Source organism: Pseudorasbora parva, chromosome 7, assembly GCF_024679245.1.
Source record: "Pseudorasbora parva isolate DD20220531a chromosome 7, ASM2467924v1, whole genome shotgun sequence".
Classification (NCBI taxonomy): domain Eukaryota; kingdom Metazoa; phylum Chordata; class Actinopteri; order Cypriniformes; family Gobionidae; genus Pseudorasbora; species Pseudorasbora parva.
This window is the reverse complement of record NC_090178.1, coordinates 31,622,182-31,640,354: the sequence shown is the minus strand read 5'-3', so window position 1 is coordinate 31,640,354 and position 18,173 is coordinate 31,622,182. Positions and strand designations below refer to the sequence as shown.

At 38.7% G+C, this 18,173-nt stretch overlaps 1 protein-coding gene across 2 annotated transcripts in view; it reads left to right on the top strand.

The window, feature by feature from the left end:
* The window catches only part of hdac9b (histone deacetylase 9b), a 112,694-nt gene that overhangs the window by 70,606 nt on the left and 23,915 nt on the right, over nt 1–18,173 (top strand). For both annotated transcript variants that reach the window (XM_067449059.1, XM_067449060.1), the window contains 4 exons: nt 12,084–12,325; nt 12,445–12,595; nt 14,641–14,764; nt 17,054–17,175. In XM_067449059.1, the coding sequence (XP_067305160.1) occupies nt 12,084–12,325; nt 12,445–12,595; nt 14,641–14,764; nt 17,054–17,175 (639 nt within the window). The remainder of the gene's footprint in view (nt 1–12,083; nt 12,326–12,444; nt 12,596–14,640; nt 14,765–17,053; nt 17,176–18,173) is intronic.

Here is an 18,173-nt window from a genome sequence, read left to right as displayed (position 1 = left end):
TTTCAAATGGAGACATCTTTGTTGTTGCTGATGGTGACATTCTAATTTCTGTCAATACAGCAGGCAGCAGATCAACCCAATTTCTGCCTGTATCAATACACGCTTTATTCAGCCTATCTTTGATAATCCTGTTCAGATTTTCAACTTGTCCACTTGATTGTGGCGAATATGGTATATTAAATTTCCAGGTAATATGAAGTTCTTTAGCTAGCAACTGTGTGACTTTGGAAGCAAACGGTGTTCCATTATCACTATCTATGACCGAAGGTATGCCAAAACGCGGGATAATGTCTTTCGTTAGAGCTTTCACTACCGTCTGTGCATTTTCTCGTCCACACGGAAAAGCTTCAGGCCATTTAGAAAATCGGTCAACAATCACAAGCAAATATTTATTATTTCCGCAAGGAGGCATGTGCGTAAAATCAATTTGCAAGTGTTGGAATGGTAGCTCAGGATGTGGCAAAGAATCATATTTAGTTGCTTTGTGCTTTTGGTTTGAGCACACACCAGACAAGAATCCAGTATTAACAGAGTATTTCTTCGAGCATTTGCTATGCAGTAAGATCTATTCAACATTTGTATCACTTTCTTTTTTTGACACATGTGATACACCATGATAATGTCGACACAGCATAACAATCGAAGATGCAGGTAATGCAAGTCTACCCTGTTTATCTCTTAAAATTCCAGCTTGATCTGGTTTTACTTCATTGTCTGCCCAATGAGTCAAATCCGCTTGCGTAGGGTTAGCTTGTAATATTTTAATGTCCAAATCATTGGTCAATGATGAATTCATCATAGGCACCTCTGTGCCCCTTTCGCTTACATGTGGACTTAATTTCACTTCTTTAGCAGCCCATTTCGCTATTTCTTCTGCAAATCTGTTTCCTTTGGCCTCATCTGTTTCTCCGGACGCATGTCCTGCTACTTTGATAACAGCAAGTTTTGATGGTTGTTGTGCTGCATGAATGAGCTCCGCTACAATGCTAGAATGAGCAATTGGCTTTCCATCTGAGGTTTTAAAATTTCTTTCTTCCCATAATTTAGCAAAATCATGGACTATGCTATATGCATATTTGGAGTCAGTGTATATATTAACACACTGACCTTTTGCCAATTGACAAGCTCTCGTTAAAGCAATCAATTCTGCGACTTGTGCTGACTTGTATGGCAAAGAGTATGCCTCAATTACACGATTAGGTAATTCAACAATACTATAACCGCACAAGTATGTATTATCATTTGGTTTGAAACAGGATCCATCAATATACCAATTGTTCCCCTCCTCCAGGACAGATGTAGAAACATCTGGCCTGCAGGCTGTAGAAATCTGGATTCTGGACAGGCAATCGTGGTCGTCACTCTCAAATTCACCTTGCGTCAGCAACCTGTGCAAATGTACAGTAGGGCCATGAATAACAGAAGTTGGTTTCAGAATCAAATTAGCAGTAGCTAATAATATAGCCTCATAGCCTGATCGGCGTTGAGCAGTCATATGTTGTGTTGAAATATTATTCATAATGACTCCTACCTGATGAGAAGTGTGCACTATCAATTTATGTGATAATACAATTCGTTCAGCATCCTGCACCATGATCGCTGTTGCAGCCACTGCACGCAAACAAGCAGGGAGTCCCCTGGCCACTGAATCAAGAGTTTTAGCCAAAAAAGCTATAGGACGAAAATTACCTCCGTGAGCTTGGGCTAGGATTGCAGCGGCTGTGCCTCCACCTTCGTGCACGTACAGGTGAAACTCTTGAGTGTAATTCGGGAGGCCGAGTGCAGGAGGTCTCATAAGAGAGGATTTCAATTGTCTGAATGCTTGGTCCATTTCAGCTGTTCATGTAATGTCCTCTGTGTCCCCCAGAGTAGCAGTTCGTAGGATTTTGTCATACATGGAACAGTTAGGCACCCAGGATCGACAGTAATTAACCAGTCCCAGGAAGCTTTGCATTTGCTTCCGTGTCGATGGGTGCTTAAAGGTTGCAATAGCTTTCACTCTGTCAGCAGACAATTGCACTTTGCCCTGTGAAAGTTCATGTCCAAGGTACTGCACCCTCCTCTGTACCCATTGCAGTTTCTCTATAGATGCTTTGAAACCTGCTTCCGCCAAAATGTTGCAGACAATTTTAGAGGCAGCAGCACACATGTCCTCTGATGCACTTGTGATGAGAATGTCATCCGCATATTGAAGCAGACAGGTGTCTGGAGGAAGTTTGGCATCTGTTAGTGTTGCATGCACTACAGCAGAGAAAACAGCCGGAGAATCTCTGAACCCTTGCGGGAGTCGTGTCCACGTCAATTGAGAATTTTCCAGGGTAAATGCAAACAGTGGCTGTGTGTGGCGATCAACAGGAATGCTGAAGAAGGCACTACAAATATCTAAGACAGTAAAATATGAATGTTCAAAAGGAATAGAATTAATTATAGTTTGCACATCAGGTACAATTGGAGATAATGGTGTTACTAACTCATTAACTTTTCTCAAATCTTGAGTTAGGCGCCAAGAACCATTTGCTTTCTTAATTGGATTAATTGGTGTATTATAAGGTGAATGAGTGTGTACCAGAATACCTTGAGCCAGTAATTTATCAATAACAGGAAGAATACCCTCCACCTTTTCTTTTGAGATGGGGTACTGTTTCTTATAAACAGGCTTGTCTGTTATTAGCTTATCAAAATAGGGCTGGACATCAATGAATCCTGTGTCATCCTTATGGGCCGCCCAAAGCTTGGGGTTGACGCCCTCAATTTCTTGTCTGAGCTCAGTTGCGGACTCATCTTCGAGGAGAACACTTCCTGTATCAACAGTGAGAGAGTAGGCTGCAGGAAACATAAGTTGCAGAGAGTCATCATCAGAGGAAAGTTGAATACCCAGTTTATGCATCAAATCCCTACCCAAAAGGCAGAAAGGAGAATTGTAAATTTATGCCCAATTCATCAACAGAAATTGTGGTAATGTTTGGAGTAGTTATGCGAATTAACTGTGCAGTCTCTTTGTTCATATTATTCAGGAATGTATTTAAGAACAATGGACAATTTTCTTCAATAGGAATCACAGATTCCTCCACCCATTCATGTTTAAATCTATTTAAAAATGCAACAGGGCTTTCCCCAATTTTCTGCTTCGTATTTGCTGCATATGAGATGTCTTGTTTAGCAGAAGACACTTTCAGTAAAAAAGCAGTCAATTGTTTGAAAAATCCTTTGAGTTTACCTGAGCTGGACCATACCCAATCAGCATTGTCTTCATTATCGTCATCGGAATCAGTAAATAACAGCTCATGTGGTTTAGACAAATCAAGAGGCTTAGAATATCCAGCTTTTCGAGACACTACACGATGTGTAGGTGGTGTATCATATTTGGGGTTTAAATACTCAATTTCCCCAATCATTTCATCATCCGTAATTTCTGCAGGCAGTGTTTTAGTCAAAATAAAACGATAATCTCGCCCTGTCAGTTGACTGTAGGCTGTTAACCGTTTCAATACTGATACAAATTGATGTGGTGTTTTAGAAGGATCCGGCAGATCTTTGCAGATTGCCACTGCTTCCGTAACACTCAAGGGAGTAATTTTAAATCCATCAGGAATTTGTACAAACGGAAAAACTTCATTTGTTTTTGGCAACGACGGATATAAGCGATTAGTCAAGGGCATCGAAACTTCAGCAGAATTAACACATTCATACGGCGGTAGGTACGCATCAGCTTTTAGCTGCAGTGGAGTTGGAGAGACAGAGCTGTCCCCTTTTTTCAACTCTGGCCCTTTTTCCCAGTATGTTTTCATCTTCATCCAAGTTTTATATGAATCTTTCATATACTCCTCAGGCCATTTTGAATCACCCCAAGACCCATAGACCATATCTTTTGCTAGACGCATATCTTCATTTTTAAAAGACCCATCACGGGGAAAAGGATCTAATTGTATTTTCCCTTCTGACCACCCCGCGAGATTAGAGAGATAGGGTTCCGTGAAGACCGCTTTATTATTTCGAATCATAAAATCTTTTGGAGTTTCCCCAATTAATGGTCGACTTATTGTGTCACCCATTTGAAACAGCCAACAAAGATCTCTTTACTTAATGCAAGCTTTACAATAAATTATTATTATTATTATTATTTTTTTAAAGGAATTTTCCAAATAAATTTCAAAGAAAAGTCTGCAGCTTTGTATTAACTTTTTTGTATTTTTGACCAAAATAAAGAATTATTTTAAATTCAATATTATTCATTCAACTGCCAAAAAGAACTGAGGATATCACAATGAAATAGACTACTGAGAGAGAAAAAAATCTTCAACTCATATTCTATTTCCTTCCCACAAATAAAAATCTGTGAGGATAACACCAAAAAATGAAAAAGATGATCAGTCCCCTTTCACTCTTCCCGTATTTATCAAAAAATACGAGGATAACCACTTTTAACAACTATGAAAAAAGTGCGGCACGAAAATGCGAGGATCAATTTCTCAACAGACAGTAAGATGCACTTAAGCATTTTATTTCTTACCTGTCTGGAGAAACCCCAGAGACGAGCCCCCAAATTGTTAGGTTTCTGCCCCTTATTCGTGTCTCATCCCAGGTTTCTGAAGTGGCAGTTGAATGAATAAAGACTCAGCGCTGAGGGAGAGTATCCAAAATCTCTCTCCACTTTATTTAGTAAAGCAGAGGTTATATACATTGAATATCAAGGGTGTAACATGATTTGAACCAATGAGAGAGAGAGAGTACATCATATAGCTCATGGTATAGGAATGTGATAAACAAGTCTAAATATGGTCATCTCTTGGTCAGATATCCAGGCTTTCCTTGAGCTCCTGAAGATCTTGTAATAGAAAACAGCAGGGACCATTTTCTAACTCCCAGTCATTCCACCAGCACCTGTTCCTTATATGGAGTGGTTCCAGAAGATGTAAACCATACATTCCAATGTAAAACATTCAAACATAAAATACATCTTCCTCAGAGAGAGGGACAAGAGGCCCTCTGACCACTTCTCTTCCATGCCTGAGACCAACATAAAATCTATCACTTACCTCAACCAGATGAAATCCAGTCCCTTCCAAAGTGTGGTTGAAGGAGGAAACCCCGTGCAAGGTACAGCGCTGACATTCTGCGCATGCGCGATGACGGGAAGTTATGAATAAATTAAAACATTACGTTTTCTCAACTTACTTGTTTGTGTTCAGTGGACGACATATTAGTAAACTTGCAGTGAAATCGTTCTTATAAGTAAACCCAACATTGTGGTCAAAAATTTGTCCACTCAACTTAAAATCTGAAACTGAGTCAACAATTTGCAAGTTGGATTTTTTACAGTGTACATCAACAGCTCTTCTTGGCTTCATTACACGTAATGTTCTCGCGAAGGCTCGAGGCCAAAACACGGGAGGTGTGAGTGTGTTTTGTCTCATAACATTGATTTAGTGATGATGTCAGGTGGATGCAATAATGGACCGCGTCCCACTGTACTCTCAACAAGTGCCTTGTTGACAATTAAAATAGAGTGACGGGACGGATGAAAAACATGCACGTCATTGCGGCATCCAACATGTTGCTTCATTTACTAAACAATATGAAAGCGCAGTGGGTTCAGTCAATATTGGCCTAATCCAGTGACGGAACCGGTCGACGTTTGGCTCTGGTAATGGTCTAACACATGCTTTCTGTACTAAAAACAGTGCATGAAACATGAACAGAGCATGAAACAGTGCATGAAAATGTACAACATGACCAGTGTAGTGAGACTCCCGAACGTGAATAGAGAATCACTGATTCACAAACGAATGACGCTAATGAGTTGGATCTTTTTAGCGAGTCGGAAACATTCAGCGTAACCAGTAGCCTATAGTATGATTTCTGAATTAATGATTTTTATGAGTCAGTTCTTTGTCGTCAATAAGGAGGTCATTCATTTACACAACAACAGCGTTTTTTGGGCCTGAAAATGCAAACTTCTGAAAACGGGTTTCAAAAATCAAGCATTTTAAAATGATAGTGTTATAGGTGCAAATTTGTGCCAACTACCGGCCTGACAGCAGAATACAGCGTTTTTAGTCTTTTTTGCACATCCATTTGAATGGGGATGGTTTTGACAACGTTGTCGTCTGTACGTGAAAAACACAAAGGGCAAACTTTGTAACTCTGCAAACTAACCCTCAGTAACTATCAGTGCCAACAGTCTGAATCCTGAAAAAATTACACATGAATTGTTCTTTGCAGTAAATCAAACACATATTGTGGGTAACAATTAATTTACTATTTTTACTATAATAACTGTAAATTATGGATAATTAGGTGTAACTAACCCTAAACCAAACCTTAACCCTAACCTAAACTCTTAACCTTATAGTAAGTGCATATAATTGATTAGTATGACTTAATTGTGTAATTACACTATAACAACGTCTTTTTAAAATAAAGTTCATATGAATGTGTAGATACAGATAGTTTTTTTCCCAGTAACAAAAAAAAAATGGTTCACACATTTTTTACTTGATTATTATTGTTGTTTAGTGCATTATTTAGGTGCTATATAAGGCTAAAGGTGCTCTGGAGAAAAAGTTGCCTATCCACCGATCGGGCGGGCCAAGTAATACAAAACTAATATTCCAATCAATCGCGGGTGGATGAGAAATAAACTATTGTGTTTGTTTGATAAAGATGTTTACGAGCCCTGTGATCGAGAGAATCATCTCCGTTGCTTTCAAAACAACCCCTCCCTCATGTGAACTGTACTGACAGGGGAGCTGAAGCTCATTAAATATGCAAATATAATCCAATCCTAGCCGTGGGCGTTTACTTTCAAGTCTCCAGTGCGGCACGCCCACCAAAACCCAGCGTTCAGGAGAGAGCCTCAGAACCAGTGTAGAAAATAGCCCGTTACTTATTCATTATGATGTTTTTGAATGTCAAAAACACACGAACGTCATTAGTTGACCTCAGACAACAGTATAATTTTTTTTTTAAAACAAGTTCATGACACCTTTAAAGTGTGCTTTTAGCCCCGTTATGCCCTATTATTGGATTGTATGTATGCTTCCTCAGAGAACAATATAAATTATTTATTTTTTAATTATTTATTTATCCAATTATTTATTCCTAAAAAGTGTTAAAATAATTTTTATTGTAGCCGTTGAGGAACCAGAACCATTGAGGAATAAAAACCGGATCTTTAACATCCCTAGATCTAGTACTTCACATTAAAAGAAGTATTTTGACGTCAAAGCTTCTCTTCCCAACAATGTGTCGCAATGATCATGTCACGCTGTCTGGAACAGGGTTAAGTTGTGTTATCCAGAAGGCTGTTTGGTCTAACCTGCTCATTCTTACTCTCTAAACCGCCCGCTACCAGTTGAGTTGGAAGGTGTGAGTGGGTTGACCTGAGGTTTCTTTGCAGAGAGCTCGGCTGGATGGTCGATCAAACTGTATCTTTTTAATGACGTTAGTGGCCAGGGCAAGCAGGGAAACATAAGATAAATGAGATATCACCGTGGCGAGCGCTCCAAGCCAGCAGGTGTTTCTGAGTCTATTTTTAGCTCCATTAGGGCAGCGAGCCCAATGCCTGTGACTCATTGTTGAAGCTCATTGGCTGACTCCATGAGTGCTGTAAGAACACAGGCTGCTCTTTGTAAAGAGCTCTCTCAAGTCTGAATTAATATTCCCCACATCATTCCAGGATGCTTAGGGTCATCTAGTCACCTCACTACAGAGAGCCGCAACTGTCTCTTCAAACTCGGCTCTCTTCCAAGAAGTGCCGTCGCAACTACAAACCAAGGTGAATTTTGCTAAACACCCAGAAGTTGGCATCAAACGCTTGCTTCGAGCTCAACTGGAGCTGACAGGCATAGCCGACGTGTATCAGTGTCGACAGAAAGAGCTTGTGTGTGTGTGTGTGTGTGTGTGTGTGTGTATGTTTCTGTCTTATATAAGGGATGATATAATATCCATGGGTGCTCTCTGGGAGGAGACACCACACAGCGCAGCTCAATATCTGCAGGAAGAGGAGTCATTATGATGTCGCTAGCGTTGCCATGGTAGCCAGTTTGGGTGGTGGATTGGGTGTGGGTTTTGTCATAGTCTAAGATTGCACCACTTGCTTTTATATTGCTATTTATAATCAGCGGTTGCGCATGCAGACATTTTTGATGATGGTGAAGAACATTATGTTCAACCAAACAAGCATAGAAATGCTTCACCATTAATGTGTGAATTGCTGCGTGTGTCACAATAATTGCCTTGCTATGGCAACTCATTAGGGGAATATTCTAGGCTTAAGAAACACGGGTTCATGGATAGAAATCATGGTTTAAAGGATCTGCCTCTGTTTGTGTGTGTGTATTTGAGCATTGAACAGGTGGCAGTGTGTTATGCCAATAACAAGCTTTCTGAGGATTAAAGTTACATAGCTAATGAATCTAGTCTCTTTCATCTAGAGTGTTTATTGAAATCCTATCTGTCTGTATTTGTGTCTGTCTGTCTGTCTGGTCTGTCTATCAATTTGTCTGTCTATCTACCTGTCTGTCATCATTCTATCGTTTTATCATTAATTTGTTCCTTCTGCCAATTTGTCTTCTGTTATGTCTGTCTACACTGTAAACGTTTTTGCACAGGCTTTTTAGTTCTTCTTACTCCCGAATCTTCAATAACTTTTTTATTTTATTTTGTCAATTCAAATACATTGGACAACTCAATTGGAAAAACACAGTAAATTAAGTTTGAATTTGAATGAAATAAAAAAGTGTTTTTTTTTAACAGTGTATTTTTTGTTCAATCTACTCTATAATGCTAAAAGTATTGGGATACCCCTCCAAATTATTGAATTCAGGTGTTTCAATCACTTCCATGGCCACAGGTGTGTAAAATCAAGCACTCACTGAATTGAAGCATGGTACCGTGATAGGTTGCCATATTTCTTCACTGCTAAATATTCCATGGTCAACTGTTAGTTGTATTACAACAAAGTGGAAGCAATTGGGGACAACAGCAACTCAGCCACGAAGTGGTAGGCCACATAAAATCACAGAGCAGGGTCAGTGCATGCTGAGGTGCATTCTACACGGTGTGTAGAAGTCGGCAACTTTCTGCAGTCAATAGCTACAGACCTCCACACTTTGTGTGGCCTTCAGGTTAGCTCAAGATCAGTGCTTCATGGAATGTGTTTCCATCGTCGAGCAGCTCATCCAAGCCTTACGCCACTCACTACAGTGCAATCCAAAGCATTGGATGTGAAAAAATGCCTCCACTGAACTCTAGAGCAGTGGAGACGTGTTCTCTGGAATGACCAATCACACTTTTCTTTCTGCCAATCCAATGGACAAGTCTGGGTTTGCATGGTGGTTGCCAGGAGAACAGTACTTGCCTGACTGCATTGTGCCAAGTGTAAAGTTTGGTGGAGGGTCAGTTATGGTGTGTTTTTCAGGGGCCTGACCTCACAAATGCACTTTTAGAAAAATGGCCAAAAATTCCCATTAACTCCTAAACCTTGTGAAGTTGTGATTGTAAAATCACAACTTCACCTTGTGCCTTCCCAGAGTTTAAGCTTTTATAGCTGCAAAAGTGTGGGCCAACTCCTTATTAAACCCTACAGTTTTAGAATTGGATGTCATTAAAGTTCATGTATGTAAAGGCAGGAGTCCCAAAATCTTTTTTTTTAATAAAGTGTATCAATCACAGAAGATATTTTAAGAACATTAGTGTTATATCTACATAATCAAAGACAGTGGACCATCAACATTGACTTTTAGCAATGACAAAAAAACAAAACAAAAAAACTTTTTAAAAATATTTTTAATATTTGCTTTTGTGTTCTACAGAAGATAAACTGTAATATAGGCTATATATATAAATTATGACAACATATGTTTTTACATTGCTTTAACTTAAAATAAGGAAAGCGATTTCCATTTTTTTATAGCTTAAACATCCAAGTTGATTGTACTTACTTTTTTTTTCTTTTTCTTTTTTTCCCCTCAGTGTATAGAGTGATACAGGTTTGAAAGAACAGAAATGAACAAATCAATATTTCCAGATAGTTATTGATTCTGTGCAGTTTATCAGCCATTAACATTGTGTACTAAAACACATAATCCATCATGCTGACTAAGAGGAAAAAACTATTTGACTTACTCATGCTTCCAGACACTTGCCTAATTGAACTTAAAGTGAATTGTTTTCTGTGTGGGGCTTCCTGTTGTTACATCATTCCCAATTGTGTAACAACCACTTCAGCGAGTGCTTATCCTCAATGTGAAACCTAAATTCACTGGACCAGAAGTACATCTTGACTAGCTGCTCTATGAATTTCTTTGTTTTTCTTCTCCACACCCATAGAGCATTCCGTACGTGTACACGCACATTTTTTAAACCTTATTAATGGCTTTCATCAGAAGATTTACAGTCTCTTATGATGAACGTCATCTCTGTGTTTCAGGCTTGCTATTGATTTTCACTGTCTGTCGGATATATATAGTTCTTGGGGCCTTGGGGATGCCCTCTGCTTTTTGTACCCAGTGCATTACTTGTAATGAGGCACAGCTTGAAGACTACAGCAGCAATTTTCCATAATGGTGATGGTGTGATGATGGCTCTAAGGAGGGAGGATGGTAGGGGAATAAGAGGCAGGCACATAAGCATTACAACTATGTGAACAACAAACTGTGGCACTGCAGTCTCCATATAGACCAGAGGAGTCAGTAGAACACATTGGACCAAATCATGGCTAGTAATAATAATCTTTGGAATTGCACATGGAATGGCTGGGATTCTTATATAGACTGCAAAAATATAGTTACTTTAAAGTTTCTACTGTATCAGAGAAGCCCCGTACTTTGAAGACCTTGATATGTAGTTGGTAGCTTAAGACTAATTCACAACAAGCTATAACAAGTGCTAACTACAATCATGAAGTTTGAAAAAAAAAACTGCTTTACTCCACAACTGTAAACATAATGACACAAATGATATTGTTCAAATCTCTTTCAGGGGATATTTTTATTTTCAACTGATGAACGTTAAAGCTACACTGTGTAACTTTTTTAGTTTATTCTTAGCTAAAAACTTAGTTCTTTCAAAAATATATGTGCTCATTAATGTATATTTACTTCTTTTAAGTAATAAAGTATTCTTGTAAGTTTATAATATGCCATTAAAAATTAATACGGGTGAGGGGTTCGAATGCTGGTCGCCATGCTGCCCCTCCATCTTGAAAGTACATTAGCCAAAGAGGGACATACCCGTAAATTCAAGCTTCACCTTTCGCGTTTTAACACTCGATGGCACCGTGTCGAATGTAAAGAGGGGGATTGCCATGTTAATTTTGGACTAAATCGGCCACCGTAGGAGTTAAAACGAAATCGGTATTGAGAGGAACAGAAACTAATATTTACTGGATGGTCATATACCTTTTCACCGCTAGATGGGGGAAAATATCACACAGTGTAGCTTTAAAAACATTGAACCCCAACTTGACATTATTATTATTATATATATTTTTTTACTGAACTTAACTATAAAAGATAAAAGGAAAATATTTTTAGAAATTTACTTTAAAACACATGTACCAAGTTTTTAGAAATTTACTCTTTTGAATTTAAAAGAGTAATGTCTCTAAAAATGCCATGTATTGCAACTATCGAGTAAAAAGTAGTAACATATTTTCCTAATATCTGAGTGTAGACATCTTTTCATAACTTTCCTATTAATATAAACTCAAAATTTTGTTAAGCCTTTTTTAAGATTCACACATTTCAATTACAGTACAATTCCATCAAATGCAGTTAAATCCGTATTTTAATTGAATAATTGATTAACGAATAATCAATTCAAATATGTAAGGAATATTCAATTCAATTTGGTGGAATTTTACTATTGATTAAAATCCACAAATCTTTAAAAAAAAAAATCAATGACTATCATAATGTAATTTTTTTTACATTATATTCTTCAAGGTAATTTTTTTTTAAACAAATATTCCATTTTGGGAGAGTTGCACCACATGGCATTAAATTCTTGTCTTGTCATAAAAATGCAAATTTTTCAGATCAGCAACTAAATCTTTGTATTCTCACCCCTTTTTTTCTCAGTGGACATTAAGCCAGAGGTTCCATTGGCTCTTGATCCAGGCTCCCCACTGGACTTACGTACAGACGTCAGGATGCAGGGTTCTACTTCGGATCCCATTGTGTGGGAAAGACAACTGCAACAAGAGCTGCTCCTCATTCAGAAGCAGCAGCAGATTCAGAAACAGTTACTCATCAGTGAGTTCCAGAAACAGCACGAGAACCTGGTTCGCCAGCACCAGGCACAGATACAAGAACATTTGAAGGTAGCAACACACAACCCTATTGACATATTGAGTTGATGCAAAACAAAAAAGCGAGAAGTGCAATACAACCATACAGTCTAACCTGATAAATAAATATGTATGAAACATCTATCTCTCAGCTGCAGCAGGAACTACATGTCATGAAGCAGCAACAGGAGCAGCTGGAGAAAGAGAGGAAGCTAGAGATACAAAGTCAGGAGAGAGAACTGGAGAGACATCGGCGTGAACAACAAGTCCTGGTCCTCCGCAACCGAGAGCGGAGCAGAGAGAGTAAGACCTCATCGTCGCGATCACCCACACAACACTCAAACACTCCACAACCTGTCTGTATCTAATGACATCAAAATGTCATCTGACAAATTACACATTTATATGATGTCTGGGTCTTGAACAACACAAAAAACAACAACATCAGGAACAAAACGATTTGATCTAGTCGGCTAGATCTGAGCTGGCAAACTGTAATAAGTGTACTGTTTGTCAGTTTAGATGGAATAGTTATTTTTTGGAATAGTGATAAAACTCGTGCATTCAGATGCCGATTTATTCACGGTGGAGGAGTGAGTTTTGTGATCCACACCTGGGAACACCACTCACGTGGTCAGTCGAATGATTGTTTGTCTGCTGTAAAAATGTCACATGCCTGGAATAATAATAAACAATTATATTTCATTTAATAATAGGAAATTATGAATTATTTAAATCTCCTGTTTAAAAAAGGATGATGTCATTTGAATTTTTTGGAAATGAGTGGAAATAAGTTAATACAATGCTGCAAATGTAACTTCTTAATAACTAACTATCGTAATAACAGCTCATTTCAAATGTTTTGTTTTTTACGTTTTTGTTTTTTTCTCCTTTGAGTGGTGATGAAAGCATTTCAGTAATAAAAATATAGGCTAGATCTTTAAAATGCATCCAAAATTACAAAAATTACAAAAGGGAAACGCAACAATACGGTGCTCCGCTGTGGTCAAAAAGGATATAAACAGTTCATTTTGAAGCAATCTTTACTTGATAACTCAGAAATGTGGATTCAGACTGCAAGTAAAGCACCATATGACCTTGTTGTTTGTCAAAAAAACAGTAGGTAATTCGGCCGGGGATTTTTACCCAGGTGGTGGGAGAAAAACACTGACATTCTGGATTTGGACGGCGATAAAATCACAGGCTGTAAATTAATTTATACAGTATAATAATACATATACAGTATAATAGAGGGTAAAAGTTCTAGGAAAAAAAACATTACAATTACAGTATTTGTATTAATAGATCTAACAGGTAGGAAATAAACAAGTTATCAAGCACTTCACAGTCTTCAGTGCATAAATTATGATTTAAATATAGATTCATCCTCATTAAAGCTTCAAAAGCTCAGCCAGGAGCAGTGAGTGATTTTCTCTTTTGTTCTTTGATTTACATTAATGACAGCAGCAGGTTTATTAGGCTGCTGTCACTTTAAGAACTGAAGCCCATGATGCGGATCCGGATCTGACACAGATCCGATGTCGTCGCAACTCTTCGGGTACGTCTCAGTCAGCTTCCTGTTTCAGTAGTCAGGGCACTGATCAGGCAGTCAGCCCATTGACTTATGCCCTGACTAGTGAACCAGGGAGCTGATTGAGACGTTACCCCTTCACGTTCGAGGGGTAAATGTATCATTACTTCATTACAGATTTATTAAAAACTATTTGGAGGACATGTGCTTAATTGACATAATAATGCAAAAATAATAATCATTAAAAATAAAATAAAAATAATAATAAATAATAATAATAATTGATTGCACCTAAACCATTAAGTGGCTATTTCAATAGACTTTGTTTTATATAGTTTTATATAGTCTCCCTATTCAAAAATAATTTTTATTGGGAAATATGACTTTTACTAATAAACAGATCAATTAGCACACGAGTTTCAAAATTACAGCCTTGGAGGGTGCCTCGCTCCTGCTGTCCAGAAGAGGGAGATATCCCTTCATTTGTTTAAAGGTGCTCAAAAATATTTAGCCAATCATGCTATAGAGGCATCTGAACTGGAGCTTTTGAGAAGAGCGTGTGGGTGAATGTGTAGGAGAGATGCTATTGTTTGAGTTGAGGCTGCTCCTGCTGTGTCTGGGAGTGGCAGTAATACAATCATTTCTCTGACCTTGAAATGAAGCCAAACATTCTTTCCGTTTACAGAGACTCTAACCAGAGAGCTGAGCTCAGTCAGGAATGCTTCAGTTTTATTGTATGCATTTTAAGTCTAAATATAATTTGATTGAAACCTCGAGATGCTCACGATTTCTTTGTGTGTGTCTGCTGGTCTGACAGGTGCAGCGGCCAGCACTGAGGTCAAGCAGAAACTCCAAGAGTTTCTGCTGAGTAAATCCACCAAAGACGGTTTGTCAAATGGGATCCCCCAGAAAATCACACAGAGCTCCAAACTGTGGTACACGTAAGTAACAAATGCACAAACCTCAAACCATTGGCTGTTTGAAATGAGCTGAAATGTCTAATTTCAGTCTTTTTATTTTAAAGCCACAATATGTAATTTTTCGTCACTAGCGGGCCTTACTGTACTTAAGGGCTGTTCACACCAAGGACGATAACTATAAAGATAATGATAAAGATATAGTTCTAAAAGTTGTTCTCAATGTTAAAGATAGCAGAGTTCACACCACAGCTATAACGATAACGACACAGAGAAAAGATATCGTTGGAATCCTTTTCTGAACGATTTCATCCAGCTGATGAGCGATAAAAACATGACAACCAATCAGAATCCATTCTGCTGTGACGAGCTCCAGCATTTAAAGCGGCAGACAAGCACTCGCTTAGAATAAACAGAAGGATATTGTCCGCTGGTGTGGATTCTGATATAGTTATCTTTATAGTAGGGCTGTCGACGTTAACAATCACAACTGCGATTCTCTGTTTGAGTTTGACACATTAAACTCTGAGAAAGTGTTCAGTGATCCAGTAATCGAATTCATTCAAACAGTCTAAAGCAGTGCTAATATTAAAGAAGGCCAGGCTGATTAGGATACATCAGACACATCAGAGAGAATAGAGACTCACAGCATGTTTTTAGTGAATTGTTCATTCCAGTGTGTGCTTTGCTTTAAAACATGAGCTTTGTCGTATTCTGCGATTATTATTATTTATTTTGAAGAGCGCAATTTTGGTGTCGTACAGTAAGCGCATGAGAGTCTGTTATATTAATGCACAGAGAACGTGAGTGTGCACTCTCGATCACTGATCTCACGCAGCTTTCATGTACATTCGCGTTGTTTCCACACACACTCAGGAAGGATAATGTTTGATTTGTCATGTGTGAACGTTAGTGATGACAGGTTCGCGAACTAATCGTTCATTTGAACCGGTTCTTTTTAGTGAACCAGTTCACCAAATTGGACTGAACCGTTCAAAACAGTTCACATCTCTAGTACTAATCCACACATTTCTAAAGTTATTAACTTTTTTAAGTGCCTGACTCTTCCTCTGACTCGAAATAAACCAACATCTCAGTTATTGAGTTATTCAGTTACAGTACACTGACTTAACCTACTATAAAAGGTGCACTATGCAACTTTTCGTCCACTGGAGGGCACCTATTCTAAACGGCTCGCGGGTACCGGGACTTTTATTATGACGGGACGGGGCACAGTCGCCGGGTGCGCGCACTTCCGCTTTTTCCGGTCAGGTAAAAACAGCTATTTTTATCATATCAGATACATTTGAGGGGCCAAGGGCTTCGGCCATCCGTCCACTCTCTTCCCTGAACTGAAATGAAGTAGTGGGCTGTACTTTCCACACGATTGACATCAGGTTCAATTACGCCAGGTTGGCTGATGGTTATGTTGCCCGCATACCGCCTCCCATGGCTGAGACTGGTATTACAACACCTGTCTCAATTTTTACAGATGGCACCTTAAAGAGAGAACTGATGATGATGATGAGCACGAGCAGCCGATGATATACTGAGTATGCGTGCAGCGGAGGGAGCGATGTTGTTGTGTTTAGTAATCATAGGTTTTTGCAGTCAAAGCGGTTGATTAGGAGTTTTTTTTGCCGTCTCCGTGTGGTTCTGTTCGGCATCGCAGCTTGAGAGGTCTACATATAAATGTCCATTTCACATAAAATGTCTAAACTGAAAACAATCTCGTTGTTGTTGCTCTGTTGTTGCAGCACTGTGATGAATGCTGTAAAGGTTCTTTAGTAATGTTTTTTTTTCATGGGTGCTTATGTGTGTACAAATGTATTATATAATATAATTATATGGACTCCTTATATTTGGTTATTTGGTGTCCTTTTGGACTCTCCAGTGATGCTTGAAGCTTGCAGAAAATACAGTTATGTGAGATTCACCCTTCAATCTGATTACTATGACAAAATGAATGTGTTTAATAAGATAAATGGCGACTGCTTCATTTTACAACAAGCATGTGATTAATCCCGTTTAATCGCACAACACAGTTAATCTAAATGTATCTATTGACAGCCCTACTTTAAAGTTAACATTCATGGTGTGAACAAATAAAACAAATCAAAACAAAACAAAGTCCATAAAACAAATAAATCAAGACTGGAAGCACTTTTCAGACTTTGCAAAATAAAACAATTGATCTAATATTCAGTAAAGTGATACTAAGGTGGATGGGACTAGAGCACAGAAGGGCTGTCAGCTGTATTTATGACTGTTAGGTAAGTTCAGGAGTTCAGTTTGCATCTCCTTTCTGTTCAGGGCCTCCCATCACACCTCTCTGGAGCAAAGTTCACCTCCTTTGGGAGGCGCGTCCTCCTCCTGCAAGATCTCCCTGCCCTCCCCACAGGACTGCCGGGACGACTTTCCTCTGAGGAAGACAGGTAGGCTTCTAAAAGTTGGCCTCTCAAAATTCATTTTTTTAAATTAACTGTACTGTCTCAAAAAGGAGTCACTCACAATCTGTTCCCACTGACATTGCCATAATGTACGCTGCACATACTACAATATTTAATTTGGGGTTTTGCTCACAAGTCATTGCTTTTTGCATGAGAGGAGGGGTTCTGATTAGAGTCCTTTCCCCAGAATTACAGGATCCCATGAGAGAGATAATGCCTGTATTTGCATTATTTCAGGAATAGTTTAAGTACAGTAAATGAAGAGTAGATTTACACAGTATAGGATTCGTTTTCCTCTGAGCATGTGGCTGAACCACAGATTTCCTAAAACTCTAAAAGGTATATAATTTCCAGCTATATAAGAGGCTTTAATTATTTAGAAAATCCTTGACTTTTCGCAGAAAACACCACAGGTTTGTTGACTCAGTGTTGGAGGGAGTCTCGTAGGAAGTCAGTATTAGTGTGAGTTATGACTCCCACTTGGCCAGCCGGCCAGTCATGAGTTCTTGCAAAGGGCGAACCGTTCATAACTGTGCTGTTAAGTCACGGAAATGACATTACATTCCTCCCCCTTTGTGTCCCTTTGAATTATGATGGTAAACAATTATACCTGCTTAAATGCTTCACCATATGGGTTGGCATGTTGTGTATTTACATAATTTAGGGATCAGGCAACGGAGGTTTAATCCCAAATTATGCAGACTGTGTGTGCCAAATGTAAACTAATCTAAGATAATTATGTAGGTTGTTCTGTTCAAATAAGCACTTTATAGACACATGAAAGAGACATGTTTATTGTCTTAGCTTTTGAACAGTAACCTCCCAGTTTCAGCATCAATTTCTGCTTCGCTCCACTGAAACCAGCCAATATCCTGAGTACTAAGAGGAGCGGAAGGTTCTGGAATCCAAACAGCCCGCTGAGAAAGCAGCCCCAACAGAGAAAAGAAAAAGGGGCCTGAGCTGTTGCTGTTAGGAAAACTTAC